The sequence below is a fragment of the Mandrillus leucophaeus genome, unplaced genomic scaffold (assembly GCF_000951045.1).
Source record: "Mandrillus leucophaeus isolate KB7577 unplaced genomic scaffold, Mleu.le_1.0 Scaffold370, whole genome shotgun sequence".
In the NCBI taxonomy this organism is placed as follows: domain Eukaryota; kingdom Metazoa; phylum Chordata; class Mammalia; order Primates; family Cercopithecidae; genus Mandrillus; species Mandrillus leucophaeus.
This window is the reverse complement of record NW_012103921.1, coordinates 1,545,840-1,570,080: the sequence shown is the minus strand read 5'-3', so window position 1 is coordinate 1,570,080 and position 24,241 is coordinate 1,545,840. Positions and strand designations below refer to the sequence as shown.

Below are 24,241 nucleotides of genomic sequence, written 5' to 3'. Positions count from 1 at the left end.
GTAGTTTCTCTAGCTATATTAAATTTGTCAACAACTACAAAAAGGAACCTAAAAAATTAAGGTCTTAGTGGCTGAGTGTGGCTCATAACTGTAATCCCAGCACTCAGGAGGCCAAGGTGGGAGGATCACTGGAGCCCAGGAGTGCAAGACTAGCCTAGACAACACAGTGAGACTCCATCTCTACCAAAAAAAAAAAAAAAAAAAAAAATCAGTCAGGTGTGATGGCGTGTGCCGGTAGTCCCAGCTACTCAGGAGACTGAGGCAGGAAGATTGCTTGAACCTAGGAGGTTGAGGCTGTGGTGAGCTGTGATCATGCCACTACACTCCAGCCTGGGTGACACAGCAGGATCCAATCTCAAATAAATAAATAAATAAAATAAAAATAAATCAATAAACAAAGGTCTTAATTAGCCTAAATGAATGAACTGAAATTTTTTTTTTTAATGCTTAAAATTATTTAAGGATCCTGAGAAAGGATCTATGTTGAAAGGAAAGGGCTACCAATAAAATTTTAGGCATGATTAGTCTACACATCTTTCCCTAAAACCATCATTCGATGACTATGGGAATGTGCTGTGAGGCGAATGCTAACAAGCCACAGCCAGGTTTGAGGAGGGACACTGCACACTTACCAGTCTCGCTTGCCTTTGCTCCACCACTGCTGCCTTTTCCCCAGCTGCCTAGCTGTGCTTTAGGTACCAGCTGAATTTTTTCATCAATTGTAGGCTGTAACATAAGAGACCACAAGTCAGTTATAGGAAATATTCTAGAAGAATAGTTTTTCTTTTATTTTTTTTCTTCTTCAGTGAAGTAGAACCAATTATAGCAACAAAAAATTTGTTTGGAATGCCAATTTAATAGAAACAGAAATTGGAGCTGTTCTCATTAAACTGGGATCCATGTGGCCCCTGAAGCACTTCCTTGGACTCCAGTTTCTATAAAATACTGTTTGGTCTAGAGAATGCATCCAGGTCCTCCTATTTAAGATGGTTTATGAATTTGCTAACTGTAATAAGCAGTTTCTAATCATTCTTCTTGTACACTACCCATTAATTTTAAAAAGAAAAAAATACAAATACCACAAAATTAATTCATTAGTATCTTTACATGACTGTCAGAACACAGATCAACAGACACAAAAATTTCATGTTGGGGCTAGAGATAGGCAGTGGGATGTGAGTATTCAACAAAGAATAAGAAGAAAGACATTTGAATGTTGGGCAGGGAGCGTAGGAAGTTAAGGTGCCTGATATCTCATGTTTAATCTTCCAAGCACACCTTTACTACAAGTGAAATAAAATTACGCTGTATGCATTATATTATTATAAAATAAATATAACATAAAAGCTGTAATGTAGCTCTTTGTAAAAAAGATATTTCTATGTTCTGACAGCTCATAATATGTTGCTATGCTATATAATGTGCTTTCACACAAACCTCTCCCAATTAACAATAAATATGTTTAATGGTTTTGTTCTAGGATACTCATGTATAGTATCTCCAGTATAACTATCTGAATACACAAAGTTTATTAACAATTTACATACTTAAAAATATTAAAGTAGTAATGTTGGAGATTTGATACCAGCATTGTTTTTATAGTATCCAAGCACGGAAAACATAATATTTAAAAATACAAATGTTGTTATTAAATACTGACACATTTTTCAAAATGCTGGAGGATTTCTTTAAACATAAACTTTTGGTTAAAACTGTCTCTAGATGGAAGTGGAGACGGTAAGACTCAAACTGTATTCAGCAATGGAATTCTTGCTCTGAGATATAAACAACTAGAAGAAAGTACCAGAATCTTGGAGAAAAGGATCCTAGCTAACTATATTATTAAGAGAGATCCAGAGGGAGAATTTTCTATCATGAAGCAAAGCTTCGACAAAACTATGAGATGCAAATGATATAGCCCATTTTATTCCAATTTTCTTTTTTTTTTTTTTTTTTTGAGACGGAGTCTCGCTCTGTAGCCCAGGCTGAAGTGCAGTGGCTGGATCTCAGCTCGCTGCAAGCTCCACCTCCCAGGTTTATGCCATTCTCCTGCCTCAGCCTCCCGAGTAGCTGGGACTACAGGCACCCGCCACCTCGCCCGGCTAGTTTTTTGTATTTTTTAGTAGAGACGGGGTTTCACCGTGTTAGCCAGGATGGTCTCGATCTCCTGACCTCGTGATCCGCCCGTCTCGGCCTCCCAAAGTGCTGGGATTACAGGCTTGAGCCACCGCGCCCGGCCTATTCCAATTTTCTTAAAGATTTTTCTTAATACTTCTTGTCAGTTATCTTCTTTCATGTAGTATTTTCACATTAGTTTTGACTGTCTTCAGTATTTTGCTAGCAGGGTGCCAATTTTCAGAACTATGGAAAGTATAAGGATCAAACTAGACTTGCAAATTGGAAAACCCACTGGACTTTAGAAGTTTCCACTCTTATCATATTTAATACTGCTTTCTCTACATTCTCCAAAGTTCTTCATTCTACTTACATGATCAACTTTTACTGCTGAAAATATCTGCTAGAGAGTTTTTTCCTCTTACTGCCCACAGACTCAAAAGAGAGGAAAGCAGAGTCTATTAAATCCTTATTACAGAATGATTTCTAGTAGGCCCTCTGTGGTTTCCTTTAGGCCTTGGATAAGGCAAATCTTTCACGGTAAGGTTTAAACAGGTGACTGCTTTTTTTCCCCAGAGCTATGGATACATTGTGTAAAAGCCTGCAATTGACTTAGGCTTCTAAAATATCTTTATTACCTCTCCTATATTAAGCATCTTATGTCTAAGAAGTAACCTAGTCTTTCCCTCTTTAGTAAACCCTTATAGAAGCAGAAATGAGTATGTAGAATACATTGATCAATAGCAACTTGAAGAAAAATGCATTAAAAAATAACCACCCCACGGATTTGCAATATTGCTGTTTTACATAAATAAGTACTTTTGAGACTCATGTTTTGCAACTATTGTAAATTTTGTGTGTGTGTGTGTGTGTGTGTGTTTAATATCAAAGGCATCAAAGGAGAGTGTAAATTGTACTTTAAATGTCAGACTCACCTTAGTGATTTTTAGGAATTTTGAGGGGTCCAGTACCCGACTGTTCTTGGCCCCTTGTACAGTGTTCCACCCACCTTCATCCACTCTCTGGACACCTGCAAGGACAACAGAGTATCAGTCTCTCATCTGTCTCAAGTCAGTTGGACACTGAAAGAGTGAGCAATATTTTCATCAAAACCAAGAAGAAAGACAACAGAAGCTGTTAAAGCATTGATGACAGTATCTTTAATCCCACAGCAGGAAAATACATGCAGAAGCACGGCTTATTTTGGCTCACCCATGAAACATTACCGACCTACAAACAAACAACTGACACAAATGAATATCTGGTACTGGAGAAGGCAGGGCCAAATCCAGTATTCACAGAATTAATGACTAGAACACTTTGGGAGAAGTCAGATGGAAATTATTTATTCTAAAGTATATTGTATTTAATGGGGTCAAATGACAGAAGTATGCTTTGATTATTTCCCAAACCTGCTTCTCCAACATTTCAGCTGCTCAAGTGGAAAACCTTGACTCCTCTTTCACACTTCACATCCAATTTTTGTCAGTAAACCTTGTGAGTTAAACCTACACAATATATTCAGAATCTACTAACAACATTAGCAGTTTTGTTTAAGCCACCAACACCCCTTTCCTAGATTACTGTAGAGACCTGTTTTGGCCTTCCTGCTTCTACCTTCAGCTGTGCTCATCATGGCAGCCAGTGTGACTCTAGTAAAGTACAAGATTCTGCACTTTTTTGTTCAAAACACTTCTGATACCTTTCTATCTCATTCAGAGAAAAAGAGAAGATTCCTTACAAATGGCCTCTAAATAATCTGGCTCCTGTTGCCTCTCAGTCCCCATCTTCTACCACTCTCCACATCAGGCCCTTCTTAGGTTCAGCTGCACTGGCCCCCTTGCTGTTCCTTGAAAATGCTGCTTCAGGGTCTTTGTACTTACTACTCCCTTTGCCTAAGTATCTTTCCCCATATTTCCACATGATTTAACACCCTCACTTGCTTCAGGTCTTTGCTCAAACAATACCAACTTTTATAGTTTCCCCAATTTTCCTATTTAAAACTGCACCCTACTTGCCAAGATTTGCACTCCCTAGTCCCTTCTCCTTTCTTTTTCTACAAATTTATTTGACAAATGATATATTTTCTTTAAGTATTTATTATTTATTGTCTCCTCTCTCCCCTCTACCATAAGATGTAAGCCACATGATGGAAAAGACTTTGTGTGCCTTTTTAAGTGACAGACAATAAATACTTGCTGAATGAATTAATAAATTGAAACATCACCTGTCTATCCAAAAGCTTTTCTGGTCCTAACATACTTCGTGATTTTCTCTGTGCTATCTGATATTACTGATCATAAACAGACTTGCTTCTTCCTTGTTTCTATGACACTTGTATCTTAGTCCTTTCTCTCCACTTGCTCTTATCTGTCACTTTTCCAAGAGTTCTTTTCTTCCTTTAGTCATATGTGAATATCCTCCATGAATTAGGCTTTGATATCTACTCCTTTTCCCTCTCAATCTGGTTCAATGATAAATAAAAGATATTACCCAAAAGGCACTGCACTAGGTACTAGAGTGAGGAAGGTAAGTGTGGTATCTCAAGAAACTTAAAAGTAAATTTTCTTCTCTGCAGAATTCATCTCTCCTAACAATTTCACTATAAGCTCTACTGAGTCTGTGACAACAACTAATGGTTACAAAGTATTTACTATCAGCCAGAAAATTATCATTTCCCTCTGAAAAAGGTTTTCTTTTCCAGTGTTCCTAAAATCAGTAAATGGACTATTGTCTCAGGTTTAAAATGCCTTCTATTTCATCTTTCACTTTTTTTGCATGTCTCTTTCTTTTTATTTATTTGTTAATTTTTTTGAGATGTAGCCTCACTCTGTTCCCCAGGCTGGAGTGCAGTGGTGCAATTGCGGCTCACTGCAACCTCCAACTCCTGGGTTCAAGTGATTCTCCTGCCTCAGACTCCTGAGTATCTGGGACTACAGGCACACATCACTATGTCCAGCAAATTTTTTAGTAGAGATGAGGTTTCACCATGTTGGTCAGGCTGGTCTCAAACTCCTGACCACAAATGATCCACCCACCTCAGGCTCCCGAAGTGCTGGGATTACAGGCATGAGCCACCGTGCACAACCTGCTACAAAGTGCCCCTTTCTTTTTTTTTTGGAGACGGAGTCTCGCTCTGCCGCCCAGGCTGGAGTGCAGTGGCGTGATCTCGGCTCACTACAAGCTCCGCCTCCTGCGTTCATGCCATTCTCCTGCCTCAGCCTCCCGAGTAGCTGAGACTACAGGCACCTGCCACTGTGCCCGGCTAATTTTTTTTGTATTTTTAATAGAGATGGGGTTTCACTGTGTTAGCCAGGATGGTCTCGATCTCCTGACCTTGTGATCCACCCGCCTCGGCCTCCCAAAGTGCTGGGATTACAGGCATGAGCCACCGAACTCGGCCCCCTTTCTTAAATAAAGTTTTCTTTCAGCTTTCTGTCTCTCTTCTTTTCCTCTAAATTTTAACACTTAATGGAGAATACATTTCATAATTGATACTATCTTCCATTTGCTTAACAAATGTTCCTCTTTTGCTTGTCAAAAGTTTCACCTTACCAGATAAACTGTACACTTTGAGAGGGAAGTTACTACATTTTCCACTTCTTTTTCTAGTCTCGCCAATTCTGAGTATACAGAAGATGCTCAATAAAGTCTTACTGCTTACTGGCATTTAAGTAGTGAAAGAAATCATGTTTTGTTCCTGCATTCTCAACTTTTACTCAATAACTTTACTCTTCAGGTGAAACTGCTTCACCTAACAATCACCACTCTATTCTTTGGGCTATTCTTTCTGATCTCATTTTACACCTAAAAATAGATAATTCTTAATATGTATTCGTGAAACTTCCAAGTTCTCTAAACCCTGGTGGATTCCGGCCTCACCTGGTCTTCTCTTCTCTTTGGTCATGAGCTGCTGGACCTTCCTTTGCTCTTCTTGTTCTTCTATTTTAGCTTCTTTGTGAATCTGTTCGATAGTTTTAGGCCCTTGATCTGCTCTTCGAGATACCCAATTGCACTACAAAAGTAGAAAAAAAGGTTATCTGCCAGATAACTGAAAATTTTTTACAATTTAAAAATTTGTAATTTTTACTACTGGAAAAGTACGAAATACCTACAAAAGCTGTATTATGGTAGTTTCTCATGTATCTTATAGATGACACTATGAGCAGTTTAGGATTAGAGCTAAAGAATTAAAATCTTCTCAATCAAACCTGACCAACTGTATAACTACATATTCCAATAGCCAATGCATACAAAGAACAGGGTGAAAGATGGCCCAAATTTATTATTACATTTTTAAGCATGGCATATATTTCTCTGTGGACTAGACAGATTTTATCTGTATCAGTATTTTGTACATTTGAAAGGAGGAGAGAAAAGTAAAAATGACGAGGATTTCTTGGCCTTGCCTTAATCTGTGGGATTACTACTCAGATCATACCAACTCCATAGGGGTTCTAAGTCAAGGATGACTCCTGCTTTTCTTTCTCCAATATCATGATTCTGATATTCTACACAAAGGTCCACACCACTCTGCCCTTTGGTTATCCCCTGTATTAAGGACAAAATAAGTTGTCACTTTATAATTATACTTCTCCCTTCTCTCCCTAATAACAGTCCCAAAATCTGATATAAGTAGAAGTGGCTGATAACATGGGTGGAGACATTTTTTATATTTATTTATATTAGCTAGAGGCAAGAATGGGAAACAGGTTTAAATCAGAATGCAAATTCTGATCAACTGGTGGTGGCTTTCGTAATATGAAGGATCGTAAGATCACATCTAGTCTCAGCAAGATAAAGAATCATCATCAATGCTATCTGGCCTGGGTGGAGGAGAAATAAGAGGTAGGGCTTTGTTCACTTTCTCTAGTGATGTAGTATATTCCCTGTCGGAGTGAAACTTACAAAAGAGTAACTCCCTGTAGGAGTTAAACTTAAAAAAGAGAAAAGTAGTAGTAACAAAAACAGCACCTGGTAAGAGAAATGAGAAAATACAAAACAAAAACAGCAGCAGAATAGCAGGGTCACAGGAAAAACGAAAGAGAAGAAAACACCAATATCTGAGCTGGGCACCTTACATAATTATTCCATTGACTCTTTACAACAAATCTACAAGGCAGGCAACATCCTCATTTTAGAGATTAAAAATGTAAGGCTCAGAGAGTTAAATGTATTTACTGTGGAGATGAGACTTGCTGATTATTTAGCATACAAAGACTAAATTTAATTGAATTTAAATTTGAATGGAGTTTGAATTCAGAATGGCTGATTACAAAATTGCAAGTGGCTGGGCACAGTGGCTCACTCCTGTAATCCCAGCACTTTGGGAGGCTTGAGGTCAGGAGTTCCAGACCAGCCTGGCCAACAGCGTGAAACCCCATCTCTACTAAAATTACAAAAATTGCCCAGGTGTGGGGACATGTGCTGGTAATCCCAGCTACTTGGGAGGCTGAGGCAGTAGAATCACCTGAACCTGGGAGGCAGAGGTTGCAGTGAGCTGAAACTGAGCCACTGCACTCCAGCCTGGGCGACAGAGTGAGACTCTGTCTCAAGAAAAACAAAACAAACAAACAAAAAGAAAAACAAAGCAAAAACAAAATATGGTTTGATAATCCGAGTAAGGAGAAGAAGCACGTAACTGGCAATAGGACTTCTGTCCTTCCTCAGAACTCTCCCACTGAAAGTTTGCCAATTCAAGTTCTGAAAGTCCTGAAGCAAAAGCACTGACTTTACACATGTAAACAACAGGACATCCTTCCCCAGTCCAATTCCTTTAAAGACACTGGACCAGTAAGCTTATTATTTTTTTTCCCCACTCACCAGCCTTAGGTCTATTACATCTTGAAGCATGAACCGAATCCTAGATGAGGTTTTTCTTTCTTTCACAATTTTCTCCATCTGATTAAAGTACTGGTCCATACGTGGCTGCAAGAGACAAAATCATTAGTACTCCTGTCTGAGAAACTTAAATGTAATTTTCCCATGTTACAGTTATTTATTTATGTAGTTATCTATTTATTTTCTTAGAGATGGGGTCTCACTCTGTTGCCCAGGATGGAGTGCAGTGGCACAATCACAGCTCACTGCAGCTTAGACCTCTCAGGCTCAACCGATCCCACCTCAGCCTCTAGAGTAGCTGGGACTACAGGAACATGCCACCATGCCTGGCTAATCTTTTAAGTTTTTGTAGAGATGGGGTCTCATTATGTTGCTCAGGCTGGTCTTGAACTCCTGGGCTTAAGTGATCCTCCAGCCTTGGTCTCTCAAAGTGCTGGAATTTCAGGCATTAGTCACTGCGTCCAGCCCATGTAGTTTTTAAAATGGTCTAGGAATATCAATTTATAGCGAAAATATAATGTGGTAGAATATTTATTTTTATTTTTTTGAGACAGAGTCTTGTTCTGTCACCCAGTTGTGAGTGCAGTGGGTCAATTATGGCTCACTGCAGCCTCAATCTTCTGGGCTTAAGTCATCCTTCTGCCTCAGCTTCCCAAGTAGCTGGGACCACAGGCATATGCCACTACACTTAGCTAAATTTTTCTGTGTGTATGATTTTTTTGAGATATGAAATCTCACTATGTTACCCAGGCTGGTCTCAAACTGCTGAGCTCAAGCAATCCTTCTGCCTCAGCCTCCCAAAGTATTAGGATTATAGGTATGAGTCACTCTGCCTGGCCATGTGGTAGAATTTTTAGTTGTTCATATGACCACCTAAAATAAAGACTACATTTTTCTAGGCTCCTGGCAGCTGGCTTTGGTCATGTGATTAATTACAGGCACTAATATAAATGGAAATGTTATGCTATAGCTTCCTATGGCCTTCCTAAAGAGACCCAATGGGCTAGGCATAGTGACTCATACCTGTAATCCTAGCAATTAGGGAGGCCAAGGCAAGAGGATTGCTTGAAGCCAGGAGTTTAAGACCAGCCTGGGCAACTAAGTGAGACCCCTCATCTCTACAAAAAGTAAAACAAAAAGAAAAAAAATTGGATGACAGGGCAAGACCCTGTTACTTTTTTTTTCTTTTTTTTTTTTGAGAGGGAGTTTCGCTCCTGTTGTCCAGGCTGGAGTGTGATGGCTCACTGCAACCTCCACCTCCCAGGTTCAGGCAATTCTCCTGTCTCAGCCTCCCGAGGAGCTGGGATTACAGGCATGTGCCACCACGCCTGGCTAATTTTGTATTTTTAGTAGAGACGGGATTTCTCTATGTTGGTCAGGCTGGTCACGCACTCCCGACCTCAGGATTTGCCCGCCTCAGCCTCTCAAAGTGCTGGGATTACAAGCGTGAGCCACCGTGCCCGGCCGACTCTGTTACTTAAAAAAAAAAAGTGAGAGAGAGAGAGAGAGACACACACAGAGAGAGGTGGTTGTGTCTTTTGCCCCTTTTCCTACCTTCTCTGGTGAGAGTGATTAGGACAAGGGTTACACTTTAGGAGTCACAGAATGTTAAGCTGAAAGGACTTACCTCTGAACTTTGTTTACATAAGTAAGAAATAAACCTCAATCCTGTATAAACCACTGGGTTTTCTCTCACAGCTAAGCATAATCCTAGCTGAATTAGATGTTATGGAGCATTTCTGACATTATTTCTTTGAAACATTTCTAATTTCTCTAACCCTTAAACAGCACATATTACTATAGTATTTTTAATGATTTCTTATATTATGGTTAGATAGCTGTGTCATCAATTAGAGTATAAACTTTAGAAGCTACTGCTGGGTCTTCATTTCTGCATTACCCTTAGGCCATAGTAGTTTTCCTTTTCGTATTTCTGTTCCCAAATTGTCAAATGGTTACAGAAGAAGAAAAAAGAGTATGAGACAAATAATCTGAAGAATCTACAAACTGGCTTTTACACAATTTGGGACCCTCCTCACCTCTGACTCTAATGGAAATGTAAGGAGCACGATGGTTGAACACTGACAATGAGATGGGCAAACGAAGAAAAATAAACAGCCTAGACCTTTGGGACAAGACAGAACTATTTTGTTTGCAGTCTAAGTTCTTTTGCAACTGACAAGGAGCCTTTGTGAAGGTTTCTGAGCTTCTAGATTTTTACCTTTGCTTTTTCAAAGTCCAGGTCTTTGCCAATGGTGGTGAGCAGGCGACACAGGCACTCCAGGGATTCTTCATCATGGTTCTTTAGCAGCTTCACCACACAGTCATGCATGATGGCTTCAGTCAGCATTTTGAGTTTAAAGAGTTCTCCAATAAACTTGATGTTGCCAATGGATCTCCGCCGGGCTTTGTCCTTGGCTTCTTCCAGTTCATCATGAAGCCTGGTCCTCTCCTCTGGCTGTTGTATAAGGAGGAATAATAGCATCTTGATGATGAAAGCTGTACTGCACAATAAACACTGAGATTCATGGTCTTTACTCTTTCTAGGGGTCAGATGCCCTGGAGAATCTAATAGCAAGTGTGAATCTACTCCTCAGAAAACTGAACTATATCCATCCATTTCAGATTTTTGGAATTCAGTGACCTCACTCAGGCTTAGATTGAATCGCTGGCATGGAAAATTGAGCTGTCCCCTATATTAGACACTAAAAGGAACAAAGCATTCCCCTAAACATTAATATGTTGTTTCAACATGAAAAAGGCAATAGGTCCCTCTTAAGGTAGCAGGGAGATGCTGTATCCAGCTTCCTGAAATTTCTCCTTTACAGTGCTCAAAATGTACAAGCACTGTCTTTCTATGAAAATACTTACAGCACTGGCAGCCTCAAGTTCTTTCTGCTTCTTCTCAAAGACATCATCATCTGCTTTATCTTTTTCAAACTCCTTCTGGCAACGGTTCAGTAGCAGCTTCCGGAAATTCACGGTGTTACCAGGCTTGTCTGCCATGGGTACTTTCAGCTACATCCAGACAGGAAAATAAAGAAAAGCAACAAGATTACTTAAAGACATTACAAATATTTGTTTGCTTTATTGTATGAAATATGCTGACTGAACCACAGGCAAGCATTCTATAAGAGGCAAACAATATAGCTTCAGGCATTTCGTGATTCAATAGTAATATGTTTTAAATTTTATTTAGAAAAGACAGACATTCCTCTCATATAAATGTACTTTTTTTTAGCCATGCTTCTAGCTGACATGGAAATCCTTGTCATATCATTGCAACTATAACCCCGAACTTATCTAGACCTTACTTTAAAAAAAAAAAAACTGTGTAGAGTTATTACTTCTTTTTTTAAGAAGTACCATTGTAGTAAGTATTTTGGTTTAATAGGACACACAGAAATGACATAAGACAAGGGAGAATTTGCTGGCTATCACAAAACTGTTGTAGATGAGATCCTTATTGCATTTATGCAGAAGTTGGGATACTGGGGGATTTTTGATATATCTTTCCATTGGGGAATGTTATAATGTTAGTACTTACCTTGACTATAAATATAGTATGTTTATTACTTATTGCTTATGTGCCATGAGAATATACTAGTTCTCCAAAAGTTTGGAAGCAACATCCTTAAAAGGTTTCCATCCAAATCCAACAATAATTGTTTTCTAATAGTTGTAATAGCTCAAGGTTACTTGTAACCAAACACAGAGACATTCTTATGAACATATTTAGAATATAAAGACAGTAGCCTGCAGCGGGGATTCTACTAAAATATTCTAATGTACAGATGACATCCCTCTGAGCACCATTTTGAACAGCTATTTCATTATATGATACAACAGTTTTTCTGGGATCACAAAGTGGCTTCCAAAGTTCTGGAATGTATGCATGGTCTTTGCCCTATGTATAATGGAAGATCTTTGTGAAAATAGGGTACACTGCATTCATACTCACAAAATAATTAATGTTATCAACCAGAATGAACTTGGTCAGCTGCTGATCAAGGCTGGATGGCTAGAAAAACTTACTGAGAACTGAGGATGATGATGCTATAGAATATCTGTACTAGAACTGATGGCACACTCTCCAATGTATTCCCTATCATGTATGAAAGATCATTTAACAGGTCCAGTTATACTCAACCACGTGTTACATTGCATATTTCCTTTCGGTAGGAAACATTATCTTAGGAAGAGGGGAACATCTTCAGATAATTTTTTAGACAACCAAAGAAAAGGCTACTGTATCCTTAACTCCAAATTTAGGCTACATAAATGCAAGCAACTATAGATCATTTCACAGTCAGGCCTACTCTAAAGTCACACAAGTCAGCCTTCAAGAAAAGAAACGCTACATGAAAGCAAGAGTTTTCCAAAGCAAAAGCCAAAAGTTGATTCTACCTTCTCTTATATAAGACCCAGAATACACAATAATGGACTAAGAAATACAAAAGAGAACCAAGAAGTATATTCAAAAGCAGGGTGGCATACAATAGAGCACCAACATGACATTAAATTTTAGAACTAAAGGTTCCAAAAATCAGCAGTTATATCCAATTTACTGCTTTATAGGAACATAAGTTAAACCAGCCACAAAATCCTAGCCAGCATCTTGGCATATTTACCTCCATCATCAGTATTGACATTAAGTGCATAACTGACTGATAAGAAAATAATAGTCCAGCCCACAATCTATCATCTCTAAAGAGATGTTTCCTACATTACAGATTTACTGTGTAGAAACTGGGAGAAATGAGGACAACAAACAACATGAAAATCTAAGCACTGCCATATGGTGAGAAGTGTAGGGCAGACTATTTTAAAAGAGCTGGGTTAAGGATCAAAAGTTTTGCTTACTTGCTATGTAAACAAAGGCAATTCTTTTAATCCAAGTTTCAGTTTCATCATCTAAAACAAGGGAGGCACAGTCTCTATGTCCAACTGAGAGGGCAGCTTGAGCATTCAGCATAGAAGCACTTTAATAAGCCACAGAAAAGTAAGCTGTAACTGAAATCGAAAGAGTGCTGGAATCTGAGTCACAAAATCAGAAACTGAATCCCAGCTCTTTCATTTAATCTACTACGTGAATTTGAGCAAGTTACCTCATCGAACCTCAGTCCTTACACCTGCAGAATGAGATATTCCAAAATGATTATAGATTAAGGAACATGATAAAACAGCTGTTGAAAAGGGAGCTCTGGACATAGTCACAATCCCAGCTCTGCCATGTAATTTGACTTTGGCCAAATTACTCAGTTTCACCAAACCTCTATTTCAAAAATGGGGTAAAGTATTATATCTATCTCTTAGGAGGTGTTATTGGGAGGATCAAATGAGGTATCTAAGGAAACAAATAGTGGCTGACAAACAGTAAGGGCCCAATAAACAACTAGTATAGCTATATTTAACACCTGAAGCTCCATTTGACAGGCCTATGATTAAACATTAAGAGTAACCTATATCGTAATAACATAGCTATCAAAGAAAGGATAAAGCAAAGTTAGCTCACTAAGCAATAAAGAGGAAATCACAAAATGCAAGAGAAACAAAAGTCTGCTATCCCAAAATGATGGTCAAGAGGAATTTCACATGAATAGGGGCATAAAGAACATGTAATCATGCATAAACTTTTCAGATATATTCACATGGAAGTATTAAAACTGAATAACAAGCAGAATGACTACAGATTTACAAAAATGTATCTCTGAATGAATGAATACCTAGCTACACAGCTCCTTGAAGACTTGTTTTGGAATGTGACCTTAATATCCTCTGGGGATGGTTGACAGGGCTGTAGAAATATGGAAGGGGGCCAGTGAGAACATATCCTCTGAGAATAGTGATTCATGGTGATTTTCTTTCTTTCTTCTTTTGTCCTTAGGAGATGGTAAATTTGATAGGGCTGTAAGTGAGAACTTGTCTGCTGGACACTGGGTGGTCAGGAGACCCACTGAGATTGGTTAGTTGGAACAGAACATGAAGAGTGGATATCTTAATCTGCTTGGGCTGCTATAACAAAATACCATAGACAGGGTGGCTTAAACAATGGAAGTTTATTTCTCATAGTTGTGAAAGCTGAGAAGTTCAAAATCAAGGTACCGGCAGATTAAGTTCTTGGTGAGGACCCTCTTCCTGGCTCTTAAACGGCTGACTTCTCACTGTATCCTTACATGACAGGGAGAGAAACAGCTCAGGTGTTTCCTCTTCTAAGGGCACTAATCCCATTGTGTGGGCTCCACCTTCATGACCTCAACTAAACCTAGTTACCGCCCCCCACCTACCTCCTACACCTCCTAATACAATTATAGTAAGAGGGCTTCAAACTATGATTTTTCAGAGACACAACAGTGGACAAAGGCAGATGCATGCAAATATGATCATGGATAATAGCAAGAATGAAAGGTAGTATGTGACAGTGAGAAAAGGATCTATTTAGACAACTACAATTTTCACTTAACAGTCCACGATCAACACTAAAATGTGTGGGTTTAAATGGGTTGTTTGGGACGGATTTCTTTTTCTCAGGGAGCAAGGGAGTCAGTGAGAATGTTTTAGTAAGGCTGCTTGATAAGCTGAATTCACTAGAAAGCACCTACCTTTTTATTTTTACACAGTAAACTAACAATGTGGCATCAGTGTAATGAGAGCCATTCACACACAGGTCACTCAGCAATCTTAGATATGAATGTTATCAGCATCAGGTAGTAATTTTCTTCAAGTAACGGGGCCTATACTGCTGACATATTTGTTAGTATTGAGGGTGGACATGCTTATCCCCAAAAGGATCAAATTGTAGAGAATCATCAAGGGCTCTCAGCAGTGTGGTAATTATGGAAATCAAACAGAAATGAAAATGGAATAAATCCTGGCCTTGGCTTAGCATGTTCAGGATTTTCAATGCTGTCTCAGAACATAAAGATGTTAATGGTAATCCATGGCCCAGTAGTAATTTTGCCCCCAAATCATGTGCTAGTATGAAGTAAAGTATTTATAATGAATAGTATAATGTAAGCAAGTGACACCTCTGTGCTAGCTCTAAAACTCCGGTTTCTAGAGGATAGTTTACTCTTAAAAAAATTTTTTTTTTGGAGACAGTGTCTCCCTATGTTTCCAAGGCTGGTCTCAAACTCTGGGGCTCAAGTGATCCTCCCACCTGTCTCTTGAGTAGCTGGGATTATAGGCATGTGCCACTACTCCTGGCCAAGGACAGTTTGCTCTTAAATGTGAAGTAAATAGCAATACAGCAATTTTAAAACATTGTTTAATAAACCAACATAACTCTCAGGCCCATGGTGATATACTATTTTCTATCAGTGGTTATATTATGATCTTAGGCAATTTAACCTGCCAAAACTGTACATAATACTCTGCATACTATGAACACATCTATCAAAATGGATCTCTGTTAGATATACCTGAAGAGGTATAGTTTTAGGATAAGCACATGATTCAAAAGGGAGTGGTCAGTTATGAAAGTATAAGTTATCTCTGATCATTTTTTTCTTCAACACATTATAAAATCTTCCATCAGGACAGTTACAAGTCCCTCCTTCTCCAGTTGACCGGCCACTCGCTGTTGCCCACGGCCGACTTGTCATGTCTGCAATTCCAGGCTTTATTTTTTATGAGATTTAACTGCCTCTCTTTTTCTCTCAGTGTCTCTTCCTATTCTCGGTCCCATCATTCTCCTCATGTTTTGCTTTTAAACACTTAAAGTGGCAATACTACAAGCTCTGTACCTGGAATAACAGTACACAGAATGCTTAAAAATCTGCCTTCAGTGCCATTCTTTGTAGCTGAAGTAGGCATGTCTCCCATAGCACAGATAAAACGTAACAAAACTACAGTCTCAGGGCATAAAAGAAACTCTTTCAAGTTGGTTATTCTTTCATTCAGGCATTTACCTACTCATTCACAACTATTACCTGCCAAGAATCATTCTAGGCACTGGGAATTCAGCAGTGAACAAAACAGAAAAAGTCCCTTCTCGTGGAGTTTATATTCTAGAGGGCTTCTGAGATGAGGATTCTCATTTCAATTATAATTAAGACAAAAGCAGAGCAATTTAAAATTGTACTTAAGTACAGATTTAGATACAGAACAACATTTTTCTTGTCCACTCTTCTCCATCTGCCACTTAATTCAGATGTCCTCCTCCTAAAAGAAGTGCTAAATTCTAGTTAAATGCTTTATTATTCATGAAGGAAGTCTCACAGACCTCTTCAGTCATTTCTAGTTGAACTAGCAGAAGCAGCAAAATACTCCAGAGGCGCAGCTGACCATCTCTTATGATTCCCTCAAGCCTTGTATGGTATGCCTTAGTAGAGCTTGGTGGACACGGGCAGCTGCATATATGGATGGATATGTACATATGTGTGTGTATACGGTATTACAGAGCAACGAGGGAAAGCTGAATCCATTACATCAATTTCCTCTATAAATCTAAAGGAATCTTTCCTAAAGGCCTACCCTTTAAGACTTCATGAAAAAATTAACAAACAAAATAATTTTATACTCTAGGATTCACCTAATCACTGCAAAGTTACAAAAGAGGTTTTAAATGGAGGTGTGCAATCAATGTGAACGACATGGAAAGAGAAAAATGGCTTAACAACTGCTCTAAACAATGAGAACACATATTCTCCTAAATCTTACAATCTCAACAGTCTAGGCCAGGGTTTTTAAACCTCAACACTACTGACATTTGGGGTAGGATAATTATTTCTTGTGGAGGGCTCTCCTGCACACTATAGAAAGCTTAGCAGCATCCTCATCCCATACCCACTAAGATGCCATACGAATAACCAAGAAGGCCTCCAGACACTGCAAATGTCCTGAGGTGGGGGTGGGAGGGAATGTCCCTGGTTGAGACCAGACTCCCAGATACTAGTTTAAATTTTTATTCACTGTCTTCAGTTTCTTTGATTCTGTTGGTAGGTATTATTTTTCAAGCTAATAATTACCTTAAGGAAATTTTTTAAAATGCCTGTGGTCTAGAGGTTTGGAAAATGATGTATACAGTAGATCTTTCCTGTCTGATTTCACAAGAAACCTTAGCATAGTAAACAGGGGCTTGAAGGAAACAAATCTGCTTACGCCTGCATTGTTGAAACATATACTAACAGCTCAATTTTGGGCATTTCACTTTTGGGCAACACTGGTCCATGGACATGTCATCTTGAAAAAGCAATTCAGTAGACTCCATTTCTTTTCTTTTTTTTTTTTTGAGACAGGGTCTTGCTCTGTCACCCAGCCTGGAGTGCAGTGGTGCAATCTTGGTTTACTGCAACCTCCACCTCCTGGGTTCAAGTGATTCTTGTGCCTCAGCCTCCCAAGTAGCTGGGGTGACAGGCATGCGCCACCATGCCCAGCTAATTCATTTCTTTTCTAACAGTACAAAATAAAATAGCACACACTCAGGTATCCATTGCCCAAATGTGTCAAATCTTAACATTTTGCCATACTTGTTTTAGATCTTTTACTTAAACAAACAAACAAAAAAAATCAGTGACTGTGTGTCTGTGTGTATACACAAATATTAGAGACAGGGTCTTGCTCTGTCACCCAGGCTAGAGTGCAATAGTGCCATCATAGCTCACTGCACCCTTAAACTCCTGGGCTCAAGTGATCCTCTTGCCTCAGTCTTTGGAGTAGCTGGGCCTACAGGTGCATGCCACCACACTCAGCTTTTTTACTTTATTTTATTTCATTTTTTTTGAGACAGGGTCTCACTCTGGTCACCCAGGCTGGAGTGCAGTGGCCCAATCATAGCTCACCGCAGCCTTGACCTCTTGGGCTCAAGTGATCCTCCCATCTCAGCACCTGCCTAATTTTTTTCTATTTTTTTGTAGTGACAAGGTCTCACTATGTTGCCCAGGTTGGTCTCCAACTCCTAGGCTCACGTGATCCTTCCACCTCAGCCTCCCAAACTAGGATTATAGGCATGAGCCACCATAGCTGGCCACTTTTTCAGATTTTAAGAAACTAAATATTACAGTAAAACTTAAAGGCCGGTAGTGGCTTTTAAGCTTTTCACTCTATTGCTTGTTTTTGTTTTGAAAACTTTTTAAGATTCAGCTCAATTAATTATGAAAAAGCAAACTCCATAAACACCACCAGGTATGGTACCAGGTCAAGATACAGAACACTGAAAGCTTCTCAGAAGCTCCTCTTAAATTACCTTCCAAAGCACATCCACAACCCCCTCTCTGTCTCCAAAGTTATACAAAAGCCTTCTAGACTTTTATAATAACTTTCTTGCTTTTGTTTTACAAAGAAAACATGCAACCCCTAACACTACAGACAGGTATCCCCAAACACCCAAGTTAGTTTTTGTTTCATTTTTGAACATTAAATAAATAAATCATATAGTATCTTTTTGGGTCTGCCTTCTTTTACTCAAACTTACTCTTGTGAGAATATATGTCCATGTAGTTGTACTTCAGATTCACTGTCCTTGTATAAACATGCTACAATTTATCCATTCTACTATTAACAGGCATTTATTCATGTTTTTTTTCTGTATAAAAAAATGCTACAACATTTTTGTATATATTTCCTAGCATATGAGATATGTATGTTTATTGGTTGTGTATATACCTAAGAATTAAAATGCTAGTTTTGGCAGAAAAACTTCAGCTTTAGTATATAATGCTAAACAATTTCCAAAGTGGCTGTTGCAATTCACATTACCATGACCAGTATGCGAGAGTTCTTGTTGCTTCACATGTATGTAAATCTCTGGTAAATGTAGCAATTTGGTGTTATTGCATAGTACATGAACATCTTTAACATTAGTGCCCAACTGCCCTCATAAATGGTTGTATTCATCTTTAAAAGCATTTAAAATGGGATTTTTAAAAAAAAATCTAGTGGAGATGAATTTTATAGAACTATAGTTTATCTTTTCTTAGTTTATCACTTCCCTAATAATGAATAACATTGAATGTCTTTTTTTTTTCCCTTAAAAAAAACACAAAAAAACGAGATACATGTACAGGTTGTACAGGTTTGTTACATAGGTATACATGTGCCATGGTGGTTTGCTGCACCTACTGACCCGTCCTCTAAGTTCCCTCCCCCCAACTCCCACCCCTAACAGGCCCTGGTGTGTGTTGTTCTCCTCTCTGTATCCATGTGTTCTCAACGTGAAACTCCCACTTATGAGTGAGAAGATGTAGTGCTTGGTTTTCTGTTCCTGTGTTACTTTGCGGAGGATGATGGCTTCCAGAGTCATCCATGTCCCTGAAAAGGACATGATCTCATTCCTTTTTCTGGCTGCATAGTATTCCATGGTGTACATGTACCACATTTTCTTTATCCAGTCTATCATTGATGGGCATTTGAGTTGGTTCCATGTCTCTGCTATTGTAAATAGTGCTGCAAAAACACACGCATGCATGTGTCTTTATAGTAGAATGATTTATATTCCTTTGGTTAAACACCTAGTAATGGGATTGTTGGGTCAAATGGTATTTCTGGTTCTAGATCCTTGAGGAATCATCATACTGTTGAACTAATTTACACTCCCACCAACAGTGTAAAAGCATTCCTGTTTCTCCACAGCCTTGCTAGCATCTATTGTTTCCTTTTTAATAATCACCATTCTGACTGGCATGAGATGGTATCTCATTGTGGTTTTGATTTGCATTTCTCCGATGATCAGTGATGCTGAGCTTTTTTTCATATGTCTGTTTGCTGCGTAAATGTCTTATTTTGAGAAGTGCTGCCATTGACTATCTTTTCTAAAGTTTATCAACCAATGGATTTTCATTTCTATGAACTACCCATATTTTTATTGGGCTGTTTTTTTCCTTACTGATTTGCTTCTTTTTCCTCCTTAATTCTGGATTCTAATATTCTGTCAGTTAATGGACTCCAAACATACTCCTAGGTTGTAGTTTTATCTTTGTATTTATTTACAGTATCTTTTGCCGCACCAAAGATTATAAATTTTAACAGTCAAATCTTACACCTTTATCCTTCATGTTTTGAATCTTGCTAAAGACATCTTTCCCTACTCAAAGTTCATGAAAATAGCCTCCTCGATTTTCTTATAAAAGGTTACCTTTTCAAATTTAGATATTTAATAATCCTATAATGTTTGACGTGTGTAGTAGGATCCTATGATTCTATGCTCACTGTTACTATTTTATTTCAGTCTCTCAATCCCTCAAAAGTAATCAACTATGGTGTTAGAAGTCAGGACAGTGGTTACCTTTTTTGCTTTCCCTGAGACTGGGTCTCACTCACTCTGTCACCAGGCTAGAGTAAGTACCATGGTACTATCATGGTCCACTGCAGTCTTGACCTCCTGAGCTCAAGGAATCCTCACATCGGAGCCTCCCTAGTAGCTGGGATTACAGGTGCGTGCCATCATGCCTGGCTAATTTTTCAATTTTTTATTTGTAAAGACAGAGTCTCATGTTGCTCAGTCTGGCCTCAAACTCCTGGGCTCAAGCAATCCTCCTGCCTCAGCTTTCCAAAGTGTTGACATTACAGGTGCGAGCCACCGCACCTGGTCCTAGCTGCCTTTAAAAAAGAGTAAAGAGTATTGAAAAGGGTCTAAGGTGTTGCTGATATACATTGAGCTGTACAGTAATGATCTGTATACCTTTCTGTAAGCATGTTGCATTGGTGTGTTGAAGCTGGTTCATACTGGTTTATGACAGACAACTGTTTAACAGTAATTTTGTGAGTCTTGTCAAACTGTCAGTAGATTACAAATAGTCCTGAGGACAGCATTTACATCATTAAATTTGGCAAATGCAACAAATGAAGAATTTCAACCCAGAAAGCACATATATTAGTCATATTTCAACAAAAAAGTTTCAAAGATTAAAAACATACATGAAAGAAATAAAAGTTAGGTGCAGTGGCTAACGCTTATAATCCCAGCACTTTGGTAAGGACGCAGGAGGATTGCTTGAGCCCAGGAGTTTAAGACCAGTCTGGGCAACATATTGAGATTCTGTCTCTATTAAAAAATTAAAGATTAACTGGACACGGTGGTTCGTGTTTATGGTACTAGCTACTCAGGAGGCTGAGGTGGGAGGATCATGTGAGCTCAGAAGGTTGAGAAGGCAGGAAGCCCAGATCCTGCCACTGCACTCTAGCCTGGGTGACAGAACAAGACAAAAAGGAAAGGGAAGGGGAAGGAAAAGAAGAAAGAGGCCAGGCATGGTGGCTCACATCTATGGTCCCAACACTTTGGGAGGCTGAGGCAAGCAGATCACTTGAGCTCAGGAGTTCCAGATCAGCCTACAACATGTCGAAACCCTGAAACACTACATTTATAAAAAAATACAAAAATTAGCTGAGCATGTGCCTGTAGTTCCAGCTACTTGGGAGGCAGAGATGGGAGGATTGCTTGGACCCGGGAATTTGAAGTTGCAGTGAGCTGTGATCACGCCACTGTACTCCAGCCTGGGATACAAAGCGAGATCTTGTGTGGGGAAAAAAAAAAAAAAAAAAGGAAAGGAGAGAGGGAGGCAAACTCCAGAATACAAGGATAAAAGAACACGAGAGACAGAGAGAGAGAGGTAGAGGCAGCAGAGGGAGGGAGGGGGGAGAGAGAGAGAGAGAGAGAGAGAGAAAGAGATGGTTGAATAAGTTACGGTATATGCATATTATGAAATATTATGCAATTTGTATAAAAGTATGAGTAAAATATATCTGTAATGACCTAGAGGGCTGCCCAAAACATTTATTAAGTTAAAAAAACAAAAAGGCAAACTGAAAATAATTTATATAATTCAATTAAAGCAAAACCAAAAAAATACCTCTTTATACATACACTCACATTTTCATATGATTTTATAAATATGAAGAAAACTGTAGATGATTACATCAAAACCATTCACAGTGACTATCTGATAGGGAAGGAAGATTAACTGCCTGGGGCTGCAAGCAGACAGTAATAACTGTATTAACTATACCATTTGACTTGTTCAAATAGGTTGTTATCTTATAATTTAAAATAATCCAGGAGGCCAGGAGATGGCTCCTGCCTGTAATCCCTGCACTTTGGGAGGCCAAGGCGGGAGGAGCACTTGAGCCTAGGAGTTTTTGAGACCAATCTGGGCAAATAGTGAGACCTCATCTCTACTAAAAATAAAAAAAATAGCCAGACCTGGTGGTGCTGTGTGCCTACAGTCAAGCAGGAGGACTGCTTGAGCCCAGGAGTTTGAAGCTTCAGTGAGCTATGATCACGCTACTGGACTCCAGCCTGGGCAACAGAGCAAAAGACCTTGTCTCAAGCAAAATAAATAAACAATCCAATAAAGTTTTCAAAAGTCTCATAAGTGGGTGGCTTGTCTATAATTTCTTCCTATTCCAATCCAATTTGTACTTATTGCCAGATCATTTCAAAAGCCATTTTCATCAATATCACTCCTCCACTAAACTGCCTGAACACCACTTAACTGCCTATCTGATAAAATTCAAAACTGGGAAAGGGCACTGAAGTGTGATCCAGAGGATCTGGGATCCAGTCCTAATTTTAATGAGTGACCACAGGATGCCATGGCTACCACAATGAAAATGAGCGCCCAGAAATGGAAAATTAGTTTGCTTCCATATAACTATGGCACATAAGGAGACACTATGGCAAGTGATTGAGTTAAATAATCCCTGATTTGGATTCTAGCAATGCCACTTACTACTTATATCACCCCGAGCAAATTATTTTTCCTTTTTAAGCTCAGTTTTTGGTTCAATAAAGTGGGGCTAATAACACTGACCTTTCAGAGTTAGAATAACCATTAAAAATAATATGTATACAAAAAGCCTCTACCCATATTTCAACTTAGTAGGTGCTGAATAGATTATTTTTATTATAATAATAATCATCCTCATTCTATAGCAAACATTCAAAACCTTCACAAATTGGACCTAAAAGGTCCAGTATAGTTTCAGTTTATTTAGGGTTTACTACAGGCCAAACACTGAGCTAGAAATTTTGTAATCTCATTTTTTTAAAATTAATTTTATCCTTATAATATTGTAAATGGTATGAATTAATCTCATTTTATGGATTAAAAACAGGGGCTTAAAGACATCGGTAACTATTCTAAGGTCATAAAGTTAGGAAGCGGCAGAGTAGGAACTATTTTATCTTATCTTAATTTTATTTTATTTTGAGACAGAGTCTCACTCTTATCACCCAGGCTGGAATGTAGTGGTGCAGTCTCTGCTCATAGCAACCTCAGCCTCCCTCCTGAGTTCAAGTGATTCTCCTGCCTCAGCCTCCCAAGTAGCTGGGATTACAGGTGCATGCTATCATGCCCGGCTAATTTATGTTACCACACCCAACTAATTTTTGTATTTTTAGTAGAGACAAAGTTTCGCCATATTGCCCAGGCTGGTCTCAAACTCCTGACCTCAGCCTGCCTCAGCCTCCCAAAGTGCTGAGATTACAGGCATAAGCCACCGTGCCCAGCCTGGAATTTCATTTTAAAGTTTAAATTTTAAACCTAGAGCTGTGACTCCAAAGCCACACTTACTGCTTCAGAATTGAGCCTGCTTAGAATATGTTTTTTCTTCTCCAAATGTGTATTCCCCATTATCTCAGGTCCACCTCAAACTCTATTTGCTTTGTAAAAGTTTTGTGGCTCTCCCACCAACATACTGTTTTCTTTTTCTTCCAACTTATTTTTCAGTCTAACCATCCATTCAGGCATTAAGATACTGCTACATCACAAAATACCTTTTAAGTATTTTTTTTCTTGGAAATACTTATTTTCAAAATGGATTTTGAGTTCCTTTAAGACAGAAGATGTGACTTTTCCAAACCCCAAAAGACTTACCTACCTTTGACATAGGTAGTCAAAACTATTGGTAGAATGAGAGAATTTTGCATTTTCATAGCTTGTTTCTAAGCAGCAAGGCACGACAACGAGTTGTAATAATTAAGAAAAAATCCAAATGTTAAAGGACAGACATTTCTGACACAAGTACCTTGGTAACAACAGGAAGAGAAAACACAGATGATACATGGCAGTTTATGATCGTGGGATAGAGGACAATGAACACTAATCAGAAGCTCTTTGGTCTCCCTCTCTGTCTTGCCCTAGATTTGACAGGCTGTGGAGATTAAATGGCTTCAGACAATGTAAACAGAGAGAAATCTAACAGTTTCTATGACATGAAATTATCAGCTTTGAAATCTTTTTGACTACAGAACAACTATCCTTTCATTTTCACAGAGATTAGAATTAGAATCAACGTGTTTTTAAATTTCAAACTTAATTAAATGTGAAAGCATGCATTTGCTTGCTTT

General features: G+C 38.7%; 1 protein-coding gene across 1 annotated transcript in view; it reads right to left on the bottom strand.

The window, feature by feature from the left end:
* EIF4G3 (eukaryotic translation initiation factor 4 gamma, 3) overlaps nt 1-24,241 on the bottom strand; it is a 297,458-nt gene that overhangs the window by 39,840 nt on the left and 233,377 nt on the right. The window contains exons 20-25 of the mRNA XM_011990137.1: nt 10,828-10,974; nt 10,178-10,414; nt 7,939-8,043; nt 5,998-6,130; nt 3,051-3,145; nt 633-726 (exon numbers count right to left, since the gene is read on the bottom strand). Coding sequence (XP_011845527.1) covers nt 633-726; nt 3,051-3,145; nt 5,998-6,130; nt 7,939-8,043; nt 10,178-10,414; nt 10,828-10,974 — 811 coding nt within the window. The remainder of the gene's footprint in view (nt 1-632; nt 727-3,050; nt 3,146-5,997; nt 6,131-7,938; nt 8,044-10,177; nt 10,415-10,827; nt 10,975-24,241) is intronic.